Source organism: Leucopleurus acutus, assembly GCF_964270905.1.
Source record: "Leucopleurus acutus genome assembly, chromosome: 6".
Classification (NCBI taxonomy): Eukaryota; Metazoa; Chordata; class Mammalia; order Artiodactyla; family Delphinidae; genus Leucopleurus; species Leucopleurus acutus.
The window spans coordinates 46,346,910-46,366,350 of record NC_139149.1 but is presented as its reverse complement, the minus strand read 5'-3'; the positions used below and the strand labels follow the sequence as shown (position 1 = coordinate 46,366,350).

Genomic DNA, 19,441 nt, shown 5'->3' with positions numbered 1-19,441 from the left:
CTGAAAGACAAAGAGCACGCATTAGTGGAAGCAAATATGTGAACACAGTGTCCAACACCTGAAAACGTTCCTTTCTGCTAGACTCAGCTAGAGCTAAGCAGAAAAACTGCATCATGAGAAAAAAATTTTTTCTTGCCAAATATGTGATTTCTCACTCCCAGAGGAAACGAAACTTTAGAGTTTCATGTCAAGTAAAATGCTAACTTGATCCTCTTGTGGTATTCTCTTTTTCTTCTTCTTCTTCTTTCCCCAGCAGCTTGGCTCCAAGTCTTTGCTGGGAGACTCTTTTCCGAGTAGGTCATCCAATTCGTTCAGCCCCAGCGGCCGGGCCTGGGGCACCTCCAGCTCCAGCCGATACGACAGGTTCCTCAGTGTGCACACGCAGTTCTCCACGGTCTGAAACCCAACACAGTGTAGGATTAAAACCACCGTGGCACATTAGTGCAAAGTGTTTCTGTACTGAGCACCAGTGATAGTAAAGAAATGTAGAACGTGAAAGAACTGCTTTTCCCTTTATGGGAACTGCAACAGTCTAAGGTCAGAACGGTGATTCCAGACTGTTGGCGGGACACCCAATGACAGAGTGCAGAGCCATCCGCAGTGCAGCTGACGATCTGACTGCCTGCTGAGGGAACTGTGCAAGGCTCTGGAGAAGAAAATGCCCAGGGTTCTGCTTCAGGGCTGCCACAGTGGCAGAGATGTGCTCAAGTTACCAGAGCCCCCCCCTTCTCACCACTGGGAATCCTCATCGTGACAGCGGGTGTGAGCAGCCTCCACCCCGGGCACAGCCCCTCCCCGCAAGTGCCATCTTTGTCGTCTCCTTCCATCTCCCCCCTCCCACCCCCGTGGAAAGTTCCACGATCTGATCTCTTTCTCTGCTGACGTTTTGCCTTCTGTACATGGTCTTTTGTTCCTCAAAGTCTGTATCACGCCTCTAATTGGGAGGCTAACTCACTTCAACCAAGTGTGTCTAAAACCAAGTTCAGTTTTGCCTAGCGAGCTCCCCTTCTAACTTGCTTATTCCTCTCAATTTCATCTGCAGATCTTTTGGTTCAGTTGGAGCTCAAATAAAAACCTGGCTGTCACTTTGAATTTCTCCTCTAGCTCCCCCCCAATCCTACCACTCAGTCTTCTTTTTCCTCTTAGACCCCTGTTTACGACCCCAGGCCTGTTTGTGGACCCTCTTCGTCCAGCCCATCCTGAACAACAAGTGCCCGGCCTGCCTTGGGACCCCTGACACTTTTAGTCCCTCCTTCCTGTTTCTCCCCACCTTCCCCGGCCCCTGATGCTGGGGCAGACCCTGGATGGCATCACAGCTGAAAAATGATGAGCAGAATTCCTTGTGAGAGGGCCGGGATGGAGGAAATAGGAGGGGAGGATAAGGGGGACATGCTGGTAACAGAGGGAGTGGGTGACAGACTGCAACCGCATGTAAAAGGGGCATCCAGAGTTGGTACCGAGGCAAGAAGGGGAGAGAGGTTGGGGGGATTCCAGTGCCTGGACCGGGAACTTTTATTCAGTAGATACTTAGATCCAGATGGATCTGACTGTAGCAGCAGGGGATACGGAACTGGAGGAAAGAGCAGTGGGGCCATCACCTTGACGGTGAGCCCAGGAGAAACCACAGAGAAGGTCTGGACCCTGGTCGATCCTTTGCCACATGGAGTCACTCAGTTTTCATGGTTCTAAGGCTATTTTCTTAAGTTCTCATGTCCCTGTTAACTTGTAATTTTTAGAGACAGTCTCCCTTTATTTATTTACTTTGAGACAGTCTCCCTTTAATCTGGAGCGTGGCCTAACAAGGAGGAGATGGTCAAGAATTCCAGAAAGAGTCAATGGCACGTGGACGGTGGCGGCCGGCAGCTGCTGTCCTCTGCCACCACGGCGTTCACGGCCAGGCGGGCACTGACCTTGCTGTCGTAGTCAGATGTGTTCACACACGTATGGATCACGTACAGCAGAGAGTCCACCAGCCCCTCACAGGATCGCATCTGCCTTCGCGCTTCCTCCCCCGCGGAGCTGAGATTCCTAAACAGGCAGAGGCACGGGGGAGCTCGTTAGCTGCGGAGCCTTACCTTAATGATCTGAGAACGGGTGACACAGCAGCACGTAGATCCGGTCTGAAGAGGCATTTGGAGCCTGCATTTTCATCTCGAGGGAGCTCACAGTAATAGCCAGCCCCCCATTAGCCACACAAATAGAAGGGAGCAGGGGCACTTGAACTCTGTATCTCTCTTGTGACGGGCCACCTTCTAACCTCCTAAAATAATTATTGTGGGGCTTATCTTCAGTTTCCTCATACATAAGAAAGGGGGAATAATAGTAACTACCTCGTAAGGTTGCTGTAAGGAAGAGATGAGCTGCTACATAGGAAGCAATTAGGAAGTGCCCACCATGTAAAAGGATGTTTGCTAGCCATGCATGGTTGCTGTTTTCAGACATCCTTTACCTCCCTTGTTAGGTCATAAGGTCTCTGCAGTTCCTGCACCTATTAAAATGTTTTGCATGTAGTAGGTGGTCATAAATGCTTCTTGAATGAACAGAGGAAACATATTTCTTGTATAAACATTTCAAGTTAAATAGGAACACTTGCTCATGCCACAATTTTTCTCTTTTTAATTATTAAAAAACCTGAAAATTGTTTTAGGTCTCATCCATATGGAAATTTGTGCTATCAATTCAACTTCGTGGATTGATACCAAATTATAAGGCTCTATTTTATGTGCCATTAACAAGGGTTCTAGGCTAACTCTGAGATTTTGTAAAACTTAGACTAGGTAAGGGGGATCGGGAATGACTTTTCTTTTCACCTTTGTTTTTCTGAGGCCAGAGATACTATCACGTATGATCCCTCTACTGTTCTTTCTGTTTGTTTGTTTGTTACTAAAAAATATTTAATAGCCAAAGTAACAAAGGCACTGATTCATCATATGAAGGTGTCAACGAAGTAGAAGAGATGTTAGACTTTAACAATCAGTTTGAAGTACAAAGTCTGAATCAGCTGAATATCAACCATGGGAATAAACAAAATAAGAAGCTGCATATCTGTCCCATACAAAGAGAAAACACTTACTATCTTCAATTCCATGTTAAATATTATCAAACCTATATCAACACTGACTGGCTACTAGAACATAAAAGAATCTTCAATCAATATTACACAAAATATATTCCCTAACTAAAATTAAATAAAATTAGAAATCATATAAATTCATCTGCCCCACTTATTTGAGATATTAGAATACATACTTTCCTTTAATTCATGATTCTATTAGTTATATATTGCTGTATAACAAATTACCCCAATATTTAACAGCTCAAAAAATAAATACTTGTTGTATTATGGTTTCTCTGGGTCCAGCATTCAGGTGCTTCTTTAGCTGGGTGCCTCTGGGTTGGAGTCTCCCATAAGGCTACAATCAAGCTATTATCTGGGGTTATAGTTATCTGAAGGCTCAACTTCGGAAGGATCTATTTCCAAGTTCACACAAGTGGTCGTTCCCAGTCCTCAGGGAATCCACCTTCAAGTCCATTCACGTGACTATGGCAATCCGCAGCTTCTCACTGTTTGCCAGACGTCAGTTCCTGCCATGGGGGTTTCTACCTGGGGAAGCTCACACCATGGCAGCTAGCTTTCGCTCAGAATGAGGCAACTAGAGAAAGAGTGAGCAAGACATAGGCCAGTCTCTTTGTAACATAATCTCAGAAGTGGCATCTAGAACTTCAGAACTACTATTTATTTGAAGGATTTCACTCAACGAAAGGGGAATACACATGGGCATAACACTAGCAGGCAAGAGTTTTTGCGTCCATCTTAGAGGCTTCCTGCTACAATGGTTTAAGAGAAAATAAAAGTAGAAAATATAAATTATTTATGACTGAATGACAACAGAGCGTTCCATAGCTGAAGTCCCTCTACTGTTCTTATCCAGGGTTACCTCCCAGTAGCTCTCAACAGCTGACCTCTTCTGTTCCTCTAACAGGGATCTGGTACCCCTCTGCTTTTCCTCTCATCTTGCTGTCTTCCCTTCTCAGCCTCTTCTGCCTGTGGTTCCCTCTGGAGTGCCCAGGGCTACTGTGGTCGCTTCCTATCTTTATCTTGGTGCTCTCCTGGGTGGCCTCCTTCTGCTCCTTGGATTTAATACAACCTATGGACCCATGACTCCCCAGTTTTTATCTTTAGCCCAACCCCTCTCTAGAACTCCAGACTCGTTTATCCAGACATTACATTTATCCACATGGATAGCTAATCAGACATCTCAAAGTGGACCAGACAAAACCCTCAGCTGCTGTCTCTCCACCCTTCCTCCGCCCCTCTGCTCGACCTCATCAACAGCACTTCCGTGCTCCCAGCTGATCCAGCCAGACATCTAGGCGCTGTCCTTACTTCCTCCCTTTTCCTCGCCCCTCATATTCAGTCCATGAGCAAACCTTGTCAGCCTCTCCCTCCACAACGTACTCCCTTCTGCCGACCTCTCTCTGGTGCCTGGCCTTTGTCACCCTCATCATCTGCCTTCCTGCCCCCACTGTCGCCCCCATCACAGCCAGAAACCATCCCTACTCTTGTGAGTAGACCCTCTGATGGTTCCCCATGACACTTGGCACGTGGTGCACTCCTTGCTCTGATCTAAAAAATCCGACGTAACTGGTTTCACGCTGCACCTTGCCCATTAAGCTCCAGCCTCAAGCCCCTTCCTGCGCCAGAGCCTGTACACTCCCCGCTCCCTTTGTCTCGAGTGCGTCCTCCTCCCCTCCCCCACCCCGCCCTCACAGGAGCAGCTCCTGTGGTATTTCCGACTAGGCTTAAACTTCACCTCTTATGAGAGACCGCCTGACCATCAAAGTGACCACCTACTAACTCTTACATCACCCTATTTTTTAAATGGCATCTGTTGTTATTTTCTTGTTTACACAGAAGGCATTCACCAACTGTTAATAGCCTTCAACCACTGGGGGAGCCTGAGCATGCGTCCCTGTCCCTGGGCCTCCTGCCAACTGAAGCCTGGCAGGCTAGCTGAGGGCTCACGGCCTCCCCTGAGCCAGGTACAGGGAGATAAGATGCTGCCCCACAGATCAGCAGTAGAGGCCATGTGAGCCGTTCGGTGATGCAGGAATCTGAGTCAGGGAACTGGCCTGCCTTCTAGGAGCCTGATTCTTGTCGCCCCCTCCCCTGACCCAGTTACCCATCACAATAGCGGAAGGCTTCAGAGCAGAAGCCCAGGCCCCTCCCTCGAGCTCTGGTGTAGAGATGCTCAGACATCTTAGCCTAAACAGTAAATAGCGCTCACTGTGTGTGAGACACTACACGAAGCATTTTATACAAGCTGAGTCTTCACAACTCTGAGATGTTATTATTACCCCTATTGTAAAGATGAGGAAACTGAGGCTCAGAATGGGACAGGAAGTCAGTCTGTCTGAAGCCAGAGCCCACTCTTGTTGTCACCAGGCCACTCTGCCCCCAGGTTTCTGTTTCAAGTTCCCAGTAAGCCTGGGAAACTGGGTGGAAATTGAGCTGATGAGAGTTAATGGCAAATAATGAGCAGCACCGTGTACAGTTAAAGGAGGCTTTATGGATTTTAAATGCTAAAGATAATGACTGAGAAGAGTTATTTGGGCTCATTTTCATTTATTTATAAAACTCTAAACCCAATGGTTGCTTAAACCATACCTTTTTGCACCCTTTTAAAAGAAAAAAGTTTTAACCATTACATTTAAAAAGACTGAAGTCTAATTAACAGACATTATATTAGCTTCAGGTGTACAAAACAATAATTTGGCATTTGTATACATTGTGAAATGATCACCACAATAAGTCTAGTTACCGTCTGTCACCACACAAAGTTACCAAGTGTTTTTTTCTTGTGATGAGAGCTTTTAAGATTTACTTTCTTAGCCTCTTTCAACTTTACAGCACAATATTAGTGACTACAGTCACCTTGCTGAACATTACATCCCCGTGACTGAGTTACTTTATAACCGGAAGTTTGCACTTCCACATTTTGAATTTAAACAAACACTAGGCTGCCAACACATTAGCAATCAGAATGTGACAACCAGAAAAATGCTGCTCCAGTGGAAAACACTGGAATTTTGACAGTAATTTCAGACTGAAAGGGCTTTTTTGACTGATCTATAGAAGAGTCGTTTATAAGATAATGTCTCTCAGGCCACTGCTCTGTGCTCACAATGTTTTCCTCATAGGATAACAAAGCCCAGTGGTCTAAATTAAAAAAAAAACTTGGAAACTTAGAGAGGTATTAATAGAAATGAAATATTAAATCATCCTGAAGTCAACTTAGCTATGACACATATTATTTAATCACAGACTTAATCGTAAAGAAGAAACAAAAATTTACCTCAGGCAACCTGTCGTATTACGCAGAACAAGTGAAGTCTGAAATTTAATTTTATGATCGTCATCAAAAGAAGAGTTATTCCATCCAGAATGTGGAACGATCACAGTGTTTGTCAGGGTTGAGAGAGCATCGCGGATGATTGCCATCTTTACGGCATCACATGAGGATAAATTCCAAAGAACTCCTAAAGAATGAGATTTTAAATATCAGATCAATTAGAAATCCTGCAGTTTTGGTAATGAAATAAACATATTAGCTTTAATTGACGGGAATTCAGTCTGTCCCAAACCTAATCTATGGCCTGAATTTACAACCAGGCTGGGGATGGGCCTCTAATATATGTTGACTGAACATATGTAAGCTTCTGGCAGTATATTACCAAGTCGTCCTTATCTTAAGTTTTGGAGCCTATGTATCTATCAGGCAAGATGACTATGGTTTTGCAAAGCAAATTAGAGTTACTCTGTGAGGGGGAGGGGCACAATCCAATCAAGGGTCATAAGTATGATGCATCTGTGATGGCTGTAAAAATGTGGTTCATTGTATCATCCCTTACATTCAGTGTTGTGTGTGACAAACCATTTTTAAAATTTAGTACTTGAAAAGAACTTCTCTTTCTCAAAAGAAGGACACTTTCTCTTCATCACACTTCCTTTTCTTACTTTTGCTACCGGGAAGCTCATGCTTAAACATTATGCTTGAAGTAACTTGCACAAAGGGTGGTTACATTTGTCTTATCTCCCATATTTAGATAAGGTTTAAACATTTCTATTTCCACGTTAAGAGTTTTATCAGCATGTGCAAGTTACTACCATTCCTTTTTGGATACAGGCGAGACTAACAATAAATTAAAAGCTCCCAATATTGTAATTCGTATCAATATTGCTAGGACACCAGACCTTAAATGTAGCTTATTAGAGTGTTATTTGAATTATAAGCATATTAGAGGGTCCTCGTTTCTGTGTCAACCATAAGAGGGTTAAATTATTGTTATAAAGCACATATTTCCTAATAGTTACTCTTTTAGAAATTAGAGCAAATTCAGGATTATACCTACTCTAATGTCATTTTCACATTGATGCATTTTCCTAAGTAAGAGGGGATGGGGTGGAGGAGAGACGGTACAGCTCGATCTTCAGAGCCCTACACTCCTGATGTATCCCTGGCAAGTTGCATCAGTCAGTATAGTGATTTTAGAACTATCAACACACAAAAACGCTCGAGGCCTGTGGAGGGGAAGGGGTTGGCAAAACCTGCCTGTGTCCATGGAAGCATGCGAAGCTTGTGAACATGACTGATCTAGAGTGCTGGGCCAGAGGCAAGCCTGAAAACTGCTGCTCTGGCTCTGGTGACCAAGGAGCCAGCCTGTAAACAGCCTGAGCAGCAGCCTTCTCGGGGCCTAAAATCGCAGGGCCCCTCACGAAGGAGGGAGGCGGGAGGAGGGGTTCAAGCAAAGGGCTAGAACTGAAGACCGTAAAACAATACTCCGTGAACCGAGAGGACCGTCCATTCCCCACACACCTGCCCTGACCCACTCACACCGTGGAGGGATGGTCGATGACAGAGGCAGATGCTTGGGCCCTGTCCTGGGAAACGCCTTGGGTCCTGACTCCTCTCTCACTTGGCTTTGATGTCTGGGCCTTGCTGACTGGGTTTCCCTTGCTCCCCCAAGACTTTCATCCTTTCTCTGCTCCTACCCTTTGGGGTGGGAGAGCCCACCATAAGCACAGCTTTTCAGGACCTCAGCCTCAGTGGTGACCCATCTAGTGAGGCTCGGACTCGAGGGGGATTTGGACAGTTCAGCATCGGGAAAAGGAAGGACCCCGCTTTACCTCTGAAGGCTTGTTTTGTCCACCACGACAGACCTTCGTTTCCATAACTATCCTGTGGCTGATGGTCCTGGTGAGAGGGCGGCGCACACTGCAGGTGCTTATGAAGTGAACTGAAACTCCACAAGCTGAGCTACTTCTCTGTGGATTCTGATAAAACTGGCTGCATGTATGTGGACGGGTTTGAACCGGGTTCCCTGGACTCTGGGGGTTCCGCTGGGCTCTTAGGAGCAGCCATGTGGGAGGTGGGTGAGAACTGGGGGCAGGGCTCCAGATCCCATCTCAGTTCACTGGGAGCAGCTCCATCCTTATCTGTTCTCAATACTGGGCTTCACTGTATGTTTCTGTTTGAAAAAAGGGTTTTGTGTCGAAAAGGCATTTGAAAAGCACTGTATTAGGGGAAAAGTATCTGAGGACGGATGACCACAGAAGAGACCTTGGGTGCTAAGGATGAAAAACGAGTCTCGGGAGGTTGGTTCTGACCCAAATGATAGATGAGGGGAGAGAAGACAGAAGGAGAGTGGGTTGAGGCGCAGAAGCATGGATGATAGCAGCCGCCACGAACAGGGCTTTAACATTTTCTGCCAGCGAGGCCAACCTCACCCCACCCAGCGCTCTGAAGGGGCCTGCCTGGGGCATGAGTCAGCCAGAGGGGCAGCGTGTGGCCCAGAGGCCAGTGGTGGGGAAGGGTCATTTCCTAACCTCTCCTGATGACAGTTTTATAACATGCGATTCTGAAGGCCACTGGAACAGTTTTTCTCTCTGTGAAAGCATTTCAAAGTCCTCACTCCACGAAATTCTACACATGGGGGAGAGTTGCATTTTCCAATAAGCTACGTTCTACTTCACCGAATAAATGCATTCCAGTAACGTTAATTTAAGGCAAGGTTTATGCAAAGTAAAGTCTATCATACTGTAGGTTATAGGTATAAAATTAGATACATCTCTACGGAAAATTAAACAGTGCTGAGTCACACGCTTCAGGTGAAAACACGACTAAGAAGAGGGGTGGTTCTTACTTAGCACGTTGGATCTTGGAGCTGATGCCTAGAAGTTCTCCGACTGCTGGCAGAACAGCTTGTTTTTCATGGTTCCTGCCTCCACTCCTGGCTACTTCTAAGATCTACTCTGGCAAGAGGAGAGTTCCCAGGTTTGTGGATTCGCCTGACTTTCTGTGCTGGAACAAGGATTTTGTCTGGCTCTTTCTTTTCCTTGTCAGGCATTTAGAATGACCAGTGGAGTTATATGTCATTCTACAGTTTACTATTAGCCATTACATCTACAGGGGATTGGAGAGCAGAATCATTCGTAAATCAACATACACAATAGTAACCTGGCCATTTACTATGGTTTTACTCTGTGCCAGACACTGTGTGCTTTACACATAATACCTTAAAGAGTCAAGATGCACAAAATGAATTCACTTCCCATTTAATTATTTGGTAGGCTTGAAATTCTACATGTTGACTTTTTTTTTTTTAACATCTTTATCGGGGTATAATTGCTTTACAATGGTGTGTTAGTTTCTGCTTTATAACAAAGTGAATCACTTTTACAGGATGATGAGCATTTCTTCTTCTAAATTTAATATTAAATTTCATTAGGCAAGTATAATGAGTAAGAAACACTCTATTATCTATTCTTTTATATGTCTGGTTACACATATGCAGGGGACATAATAGGTGCTCAGAAATATATGTTGATGGATCCAATTTAATAGCCTGTACTTGCTTTGAGATTTCCCTTTTATTTGTTGCCTGTCAGATTTAGCACCTAAGTATGTATTCCCTCCCTTTCACACCTGTTCTTAAAACTGAGCGTCCTGAGAGTGTCCCTGAAGGTCTGTAAGTACATGGAGGGGGTCAGAACAGTGGGCTGGATCTTTAAGGGAATTTGCCAGCACAGTTTTGCCTGCTTTTCACACGAAGGCCAAAACGGATGGTTGCTGAAACTACCACCCTAGCTATGGGGCCAGGAGAATTACGTTGCTGCTCCATCTCCCAGAACCAGAAGTTAAGTTACACCGAAATGCCTGAATCTCCATCCCTCAGACTGCAGAAAGAAAGGACCAGTGGTGCCCAATTATAAAATGTGAAGTTACTTAAAAATACGTAATCCTTCAGTAGACTTGCAGGCCAGCTGACTAGGTTATCTTTCGGTCACCTCAGATGACTCTTAAAATCAGTCTGCAATAGAAATTAAAGCTACCTCTCCTGCAACTTCAAAAAATGTTCAAAATTATTCTTGATCAGAAGAAATGAAAGATTCTATTTTTGCTAAGTTGGTGGCATCCGCACAAAGGCAGCTTTCTGATCCTGCATTAAGAGTTACATTATCCCTCTAATCCTGTACTTTGCTATGTAACACAAAAAACTACATTTGGTAAGGATTTAACTCGCCATTTTGAACATCAAAGCAAGATCCAAGACATTGGTTTTTCCTCCCCACTTTCTTTTTCAAAAATAGAGGTTATGGAAAGCCAAAACAACCAGTTCTGATCAACCAACATTGGATGAAGAAGGTTCACTTAAACTTAAAAGCCTTAGCTACGGAATGATTACTTTGGCTTTTCTACTCAAAGTAAAAAGCACCATTCTTAAGACCAACTAATAATACCTGTGTGCACTTGCCTCACTAAAGCAGTAATAAAACAATGTTCTTTCCACTTACTCTGTCTAGGGCTTCATTTAATGGGTCAGGGAGAATGTTCCTAGAACAGTAAGTAATGAATGGAAAATACACCAGCTCCCATATGTAGCGAGACTGATGAGAAATACAGAACTATTAGCATTCTCCATCAACATGATAAACCTCCAGCTCCGACGTCCTAGTGCAAAATTATTTTCAAAAATATTTAGCAGCACACTCCACTGTCTCTCGGTTCCTTAAAAGAAAGTTAAAAATAAACTATAATTCAGTTTAGGAAACTTGAGGTTTTTATTTAAAGCAATTAGCTATTTGTTGTGAGAACTAAGAATATATATAAACAAACTCATTTTGAAATTATTAGGGAATTTCCTGCATACTACTGTAGAAAACCCTGCTTATTCTCTACCACAAGAAAAAGTACACATAATTATGAGCAACCAGTAACCACAATGAGAAACTGCCGTAAGAGATGAAAGTTCATTTTCCCCACAAAGAATGAATAAAGTAATTAAAATACCATTCACATAAATCCTAGGCCACAGAATTTTGAAAGAGTGCACATTTAAAACTAGCATTATAGCTATTCTTACAGCCAAATGATAATTTCATAGTTAAATTAGAAACTGATTTTACTTGATTAATTAAAATAATAGCACCATTTGAAAAATGCATTTCTTAAAGGACATTAGAAAACCAACCAAACAACATTTTGAAAATGCTATTTCTCTGGTAGCATAAATACATAACAGCCTATGCAACTGTTGTTCTTTCTTTTTCTGATATGAAAGAAATCTAAATCCATTAATTTTTATATAGTATTCAATTTTTGCTGCTTCCTTATTATCAAAAAAATACCCAAACAAACAACCCCTCCTCCCGAAACTGCACAACACAAGGGTTCATGGGCAATGCAAAAAAGAAAAATAAAACAGCCAAAAAAGTGCTAGTGCAACTTCAAATATCACCACTGGACATGCCCCTGCATTTTCTTTCATGAGTTGGCCTCATGCTCAGTGTCTGTTCCTGACATTCTTGTTTCAGACATGCTCTTTCATGAGATGTCCACGAGGTGCCCAAGGCTTAGGGGTGTGAAGAGCATTAAATCAGAGAAGAGACAACGAGATCTTGGCCGCATCATTCCCTGCACAGAGCAAGCATCATGATAAGTCACTATCATGCTTCAGCTCTCTGGGGGTCAGAACTGCCTGGTATACATGTTCGTCCCCTCCCGGCTGTTCTGCATCCAATGGGCTGCTTGGAACAGGCTGGTGTCGTGTATACCCACCCTGCAAGCATTCTTGCAGGGGTGGAAATATTAGACTAAAAGTGAAAATATAAAACATCAAGGCTGCAGATTGCATATAAGCGTCCAAGCATGTGTGCTTCTCGTAAACCCATAGTCTGTGGATAACAAGGCAGGAATATGGGCCTTTGTACCCAGGGCCCCTGTCTGCTCCTAGCACATGCCTCCATCGTGGTTCCCGAGATGGTCTCTGGCTGAAACACCCAGGATCTAGCAAAAACACACCTCCGTTTCTTCTCTCTGGAGCTGCCCCGAAGCTCTTCCCTAACCCCAGTAGGGTTTTTATAAACCTCTGCAACTTTCAGTTGGGCAGAGTAATGACAAGATGCTATGGCTACTATATCTTGTCACAACACGGTCACCTGCATCCCTGCCCCCTTCCGGCATTAAAGCTCTGTACCTCATGCCTTTTAGACACATGTTACTTATACCCAAGCACAGCCTAGACATGCACTGTCCAATACAACAGCCACTGGCTGCATGTGGCTATCGAGCGCGTGCAATGTGGCTGGTCCAAACTGCGATGTGTTGTAAGTGTAAAATACACGCTGGATTATGAAGACCTGGTATGAAAAAAATGAATGTAAAACACCTCATTGTTTTTATACTGCTTACAAGTTGAAGTGATATTTTGGAACTACTGGGTTAAACAAACTACCCTATTAAAATAAACACATTTTTCTTTTTCCTTTTTAATGTGGCTACTAGGAAGTTCAGAATGACGTGCCCTGCGTTTACACTTCTACTGGAAAGTGCTGGTAGGGACATTTTCATGCCAGGCTCTAAGGGATACAAGTAGGTGAGCCCTCTGCTCCCAGAAGGCCTTGCCACACATAGTTGCAGCACCAGGCAGCTCTGACAAAGCACCCACCAGTAGGAAGAGCAGTAAGGCCAGCTCCACAGAAACGCCAAGCGGCAGGTACTGTGTTTCTCACCGGGCAGCTGGTACCAGGTGAGGAGATTTGCTGGGGCTCACAGAGCTCGAAGGAAACAAGTGGATCTGACTCTGGAGCCCACACTCACTCCTGACCCCACGCTGCCTCTCCCTGGATGTTTTTCTTAGCAGGCAAATCTCTGCCTTGGTGTGGAACTGGAAACCACTGCGTTCGAGCTGGCGTGTGAAGGGCAGAGGCCAGGGAGAAGCGGGCTGGGGGGTGCCCTCCCAGCTGGGAGGGGCAGGAGTGGGGAAACCTTGAGGCTAGGGTTGGCCCAGAAGGTGAGGGGAGGATAGGGGCTGCAGATTTGGACCGGCAGCTGGGGAAGGATGGACTGCAGGGACAGGCATTATCCCAGGGGGGGACAGTGAAGCTGATGGACCAGGAGGGGCAAAGCCTGTGTCCCAGGACAGTAGGTCAGGGAGCATGTGATGAGGGCCTGAAGGAGTGCAGAGGGGATGGGAAAGCAAAGAGGAAGGAGAGTGAGTGCTTGTGATGAGAATCTGGAGCCTGACGCAAGCTGAGGGTGACGTCAAAGATGAGCCAACAGTTCACCTCCTGTGTGAGAATATGGTACAGGTAAGAGAAATGAGGAAATCAAGGGGGTAGCGGGAAAAAGGTAGTGTGAGAAGTGTCTGCCATTTTGTGGCTTCAGGTAAATGACTCAAACTTTCCACCAGGACTGGAATGCTGTGAATAAATTACGAAACTGAAACAGAACTGAAATAATGGGAAAGCAATTATTGTGAGAGTGGGACAAAAGGACTGTCTTCAGTTATAGAAATGCCTTTCCCTGGATAAATTCCCAGGAAAACAAGTCACGGTGGTGGATAATCATTTCCAGGGTTCCCAAGATGAGACCATCTCAGGAGAGGTACCTGAAAACGTGTGCAGTGAGCTGCAGAGCACCTGAACGTGCAGTCCTGGAGCTGGCTTACAGGCCCGGCTCCGGGCTTTCTTCTTCCTGTACCCCTGCTGCCAGGCTAGGCTTTGCTATACTCCTTGCTGGTTGGCACAGCTGGCATCCTAGGTGGTGGGCAGTGCAGCTGCCCCGCGAGCTGGGCTCCTGCAGGGAGGCCTGGCCTGGCCCGCCTGGTGGGCTTGCCTTGTGTCCCTCGTTGCTCCCTGAGATTTCCGGCCCAGCTGAGGCATCCTCCATGCCAGGCATGGGAAGGCAAAGTCAGGCCCAGCTGCGGTCATGGTGGTCAGGACTTTGGGTTCCCACCGCAGTGAGTGAGGGCTCAGGTGATCTGAGAGAAGGAAGCTGCCCAGGAGGGGGCTGTGTGGAACCGAAGACTTGAGCTGGCCGCAGACACTGCACACGGTAGGGCCCCAGCCTACATATTCAATCTGAAGGGGACTGTTCCCGCTGCTTAAATTTGTCCCCAGCCGAAGGACCTGAATGATAGATCTTTATATTTTTAGTCTTTAAAGAACATAAGCCTTTGTTTCTTTGTTTCAGGTACAAAGGTGGATCACAGCATCTTTGAGAAGATCTATCGATTTCTAAAGCTCCGTTTACAGAGCCACTTTGCATTTCACCATATTTTCTTACCTAGGTAACTTCCCAACTTCAGGGGTAGGTTGAGAGGATTAGTGACTTCATGGAGGCATACAGTCCTATGTGCCCTGGAAAGGCATTTCCTCTGAAAATCAATCCGTTTAAAATTCAGAACTGCTGACTAAGCACTGCCCGTAGGCACGCAAAGGATGATTCTTTCTGTTAGCGGGGAGTTTGTAAAAGCGAACGGGTCACGTGAAGGGAAAGCCCCCTGGGAGAACTGCTCTGATGCAGAGGTGGCAGTGGGAGCAGTGACCCGGCCACCCTGGGTGCTCTTCAGGTCGTTTCATGCTCTGACAGAGAATTTATTTACACTACCACAGAGATTTCCCTGGGACAAAGTCCCACAGTTGCAGGTTCCACAGCTGACTTTTATGTGTTCCAGGAATGTGCTTATTCATTTGTAACGGCACTAAGGCTTCCACTTTGTCATCTGGTCCGAGCAGAAGAAGCTTAGAGACGAACGTGCCTCCAGTCCTAAGCCACGGGAGATAAGACAGACTCAGAAACTGCAAAGTACCCGAGGGACCCGGGTGGGGTCTCACGGGAGATAAGACAGACTCAGAAACTGCAAAGTACCCGAGGGACCCGGGTGGGGTCTCTTGGGCACCTCTTTTTGAGAATTTCGTCATGTGCTCTCATCCTTCTCACACCGACGTGCTGTCTAGTTTACTGAGGGAGTGTCATTACGGGGCCTGTCTTGTGCTGAGAGGCCCCACCCTGACCACTGGCTGACCACCTGAATTCTACAGGAACCTCTGAGTCTCCCCGCTTGACTGCCTCATCTTACTCGGCATTCGGAAGCCCGCACACAAAATAGAATGTCATAGTCCACTTCCAAGGGCAAATCTTTTCATACTCAAGACTGTGAATCCTGAAATACTCACAAGACTCAAATCACAGTTCACATGTTTTCTAAGCAACCTGAAGCTTTAGGATTATCCCTGATCATTAGTTTGATGTGGCTGTGCGAGTGACCAAGTTCAAAAATATTTATATACCCGGTGAAATTCAGAGACTAACTGAGATATTATGGGATTTTTTCCCCCCTTTTCCCTTTTTGGTGGTAATTTGAGAGAATAAGGGAAATGACATGTGAAAATGGGCATTTGCACCCTCCCCCAGAGTTTGGGGATGGGCCAGGGTGGGCAGAGGCAGGGAAGGAAGAGCTCCAGCCTGCATGTCAGAAACCCAACCTCTGGACTCAATCTCTTTGTATCCCAGTTTCTCATCTTGTACTACAGGGGGCAGAATAGAAGATTTCTTTAGGGCCCTTTCCAGCTCAAAGTTCTGTGACTCTGAATTAAGAGTTGTTGCATTTATTAAACTATTTTTGTTTTGTTACCAATGAAACTTTTGTCATTTTATTTCTCATTACTAATTTTTATGGTTTGAAATGTTCAGTAAATAGGAGAGTGCACGTTCCTCTTGCTATTATTTTATAAAGAGGGCCAAGTGGTAAGGATCCTACTGACTTGGGCTCGGAATTGGGAGGCGATGTTGCTGGATTTCTGAAAACTACCCATGAGACTCCTGACAGCTCTTAGGGGCCCACAAAAAGCAGGACAGAAAGTAAGAGGCCAACTCCTCTCTGCACCAGGGAATAAACGACTGTTTTGAAGGCACCTTAGTTAGGCCAAGGGGACATGTTTAGTAATCATTTCATTCTGTAATGGCACATAATCATCCAAAAGGCTGAATGCATGTCCATTAGGTTCTGGCTCTTTATAGGATGTCCTGCTCTTTGCTAAACTTGAGCCTGGCCCATGTACCCTTCCTTGGCACCCAACTATCATTTTCTTATTAATTTACTGTCTAATTAGAAATAAGGAGCTAATGATCAGGAAGGGAATACGCCTAATTTCACGTTCTTCATAGTGTCTGGAATCTACTGCTGGCATCCAAACATTTTAAAATAAACAGTGTGGAAATATTTTACTTAGCCATATGGAGGAATAATAATCTCTTGCTAAATTGGAAGGAATGTGAATATAGCAGTCATTTAAACAAAGTCCATTATTATTCAGAGGCTACTTTTTGGTACTTAACACCAGTGTTAATGGGGTAAGAGAAGCATGATAATTTTGGGACATCTGGTGCATTAAAAGGTAGGCCTGCAGATTCTATGCAATATCTTCAATTTATATAGTTTTAAAAAACATTGCTTTCAGGATGCTCAATAACTTGAAACTCATATATCCCAGCTTAGAAACATATTTAATTATCTTGAACAAATGAGTTCAACATATCTCTTCTAGTGACAAGATGTTCCCACTTTCCACCCATAGTTTGTGGCCTAGCAGACATTCATTTTATAACCCAACTGGGGAACAACGATACTCCATCCAGCTTTCAGGTTTAAGCACAATAAAGGTAAAAAGTACCTTTGGAATAAAAACCTCAGCCTAAGCACCTACACGTATCAGCAATTACCGAAAGAAAAGCTCATTAGGTTCCAACCTGGAACATGTTCAACACAGTGAAGAAAACACAAGAATCACGTCACATACTAGAGAACTATTTTAATTAACAATGACAGCCACACTGTCCTGGGAAAATACACTGGGCCAAAAGTATTTTTCCTTCCTACCTCTGCAAATTAAGATGTGGCCAAAAATGCAGGCCCTGGGCAGTTATTACATTTAAAGCAAAGGCAAGACATCTTTTAAAAAGAATAGCTAAAATTTCTGCATTGAAGTGCGTTAAAAATGCCAGACTGAAACAAAGGGAAGTGCAAGGAAAGGCTCTGAATTAATAACGAGGTTGAATTACTTAATATTAAGGACAACAGAATACCTAGTTTCAAGGGGATAGTAATTTCTTCAAATAACACAATATTTTGAACACAATGGTTCACGGTGCTTTAACATTTCATGACCCTAAGCTGACTATAGTTTACAGTGAAGAACTCTTAGGCCGTACCTACAAAGGCCAAGCATCGTGCAAGGTTGGCCAGGGCCAGAGTATTTTGTGGAGACACTGGAAGAACATTAAATTTGGAAGGATATCTTCTAGGAGATGGGCAGCTGATAGGGAATGGTGGGTGATGCAGTCACAGAGCACCCTGCTACCCATGTTTGGAGCAGACATGTTTCAATGAAAATGGTTCAGACGGGGACATGCTTTCCTGGTTAGGAAAGGTCTGGAAGGCTGGATTTGGGGCTAACTGGTCTTCTCTTGTAGGGCTACTCTTAGGCAAAATGAGGTCCTGAGGGCTTATCTTCCTTGCCTCTCAAGTCATACTTAATGTCTTCTTGTTGCTTTCTGGACAACTGTGCTGCTCAGTCTTAATCCCACGAAGTAATGAGCCCCCTATCCCTGTGGGTTCAAGCACATGGTGGGCAGCTACTTTGTGTGGAAGCCGTACAGGGGCTCCATGTGTTGGATGGCTGATTGGACAAAGTGAATTTGGAGGTCCCCTCCAACCTTGTGATTCTGTGCTTTACAGACAGCGTATGAGTATCTGACTTCAGGAATAGTTAATGAAAGAGCTCAAGGTTCTCTTGATTTTGTCATTCTTTAAAATACATCAGGGATTAGCTGCTCTTAAAACATTACTGATCATCAGTTAAAGTTGGTACCACTAAATTCTGGAACTGAGAAATGTGAATAAATAAGTTTTCTTGCCTCCATAAATCTTAACCTACAAATACATGTATACATGTAATACACACACGACCCCAAGCAACTATGCTCGATTTATTATGACTTGGTAGTTTCACACTAGGTAGATAGTGTTTAGGTACAAATCAAACTTGGGCTGACATTTAGCATTTTGAAACTGGGAACTCACTTCCGAAGTCCTCTGGTCCAACTCCTTTATATATTGGCATTTCAGTGAATTGCTTACACACACTACTGCCATTCCAAAGCAAAGACTACTTTTGAAGAAAACGTTTCATAAGCAATCCGTCCACATATCAGTATAAACTGTTCCAGGTAAAAGTACAGAGTTATAAAACAGTTCTTAATATTCCCTAACCTATAAGTATGGCCAAAAAATACTTCTAAAAAAAGCCTAAAAGCTACAGGCAGCTATTTCCAAAAAAGAAATATCAGAGGTTGTTGCTAGTTTTATATTGGAACTGATACAATCTATTAGGGAAATAGCTTTTTGAATTATGAAAACTCATATCCTCTTTCAAGGTCAAGGTCCAAGTCTTAAAACTTTTGTGTTCTCAGCACAGTTCTTAGTACTGTTCCCAAACAGAAATGAAGATATATGCAGTGAAACATCTAAATTAGCACTCACATCCAGAGTACGCACCAGGTAAATTAGCACATAAAAGCCCTTAATAGTAAAGTCTGGCTCTACTTCAAATAAATTTGATTTATTCTAAAATGAAAAAAAAAAAAAATCACCAAACTTTCATACACTTCTTGTTTATCACTACATCATACAAACTCCTTGAGCTCAGTTCATGAAAGACACTGTTAGAGTTTCTCCCAAGGATAAAACCTCAGAAACAAAAATGCAGTCAAGACTTCTTCCTCCCGTGGGAAATTATGACAGAAGAAGAGAAAAAAGCTGCACATCAAGGATGTAAGGACCAAGTCATGATAAATCTGCCTAGTTAATCAAAACAGAACCAAATCTAGTAGAAGCTGTGCTTCCAAGGTCAGGTCGACCCTGCATCACTGCTGATCCCTCAGGGAGCCTGCACACATCATTCTGCAGCCTTGCTGGCTGCACAGGTGTATTACTGGGAGAAATTACTTGAACGTTCACAGAAGAGTTCAAAACGATGGGAAAGAAACATCAAACGAGGAAAGAAAGTACTCATATACTGCAAATAACACTGTCTTCC

At 44.2% G+C, this 19,441-nt stretch overlaps 1 protein-coding gene across 7 annotated transcripts in view; it reads right to left on the bottom strand.

The window, feature by feature from the left end:
- The window catches only part of PKP4 (plakophilin 4), a 252,594-nt gene that overhangs the window by 16,890 nt on the left and 216,263 nt on the right, over positions 1-19,441 (bottom strand). For all 7 annotated transcript variants that reach the window (XM_082841001.1, XM_082841005.1, XM_082841003.1 and 4 more), the window contains 3 exons: positions 6,357-6,540; positions 1,911-2,028; positions 205-396 (listed from right to left, as the gene is read on the bottom strand). In XM_082841001.1, coding sequence (XP_082697127.1) covers positions 205-396; positions 1,911-2,028; positions 6,357-6,540 — 494 coding nt within the window. The remainder of the gene's footprint in view (positions 1-204; positions 397-1,910; positions 2,029-6,356; positions 6,541-19,441) is intronic.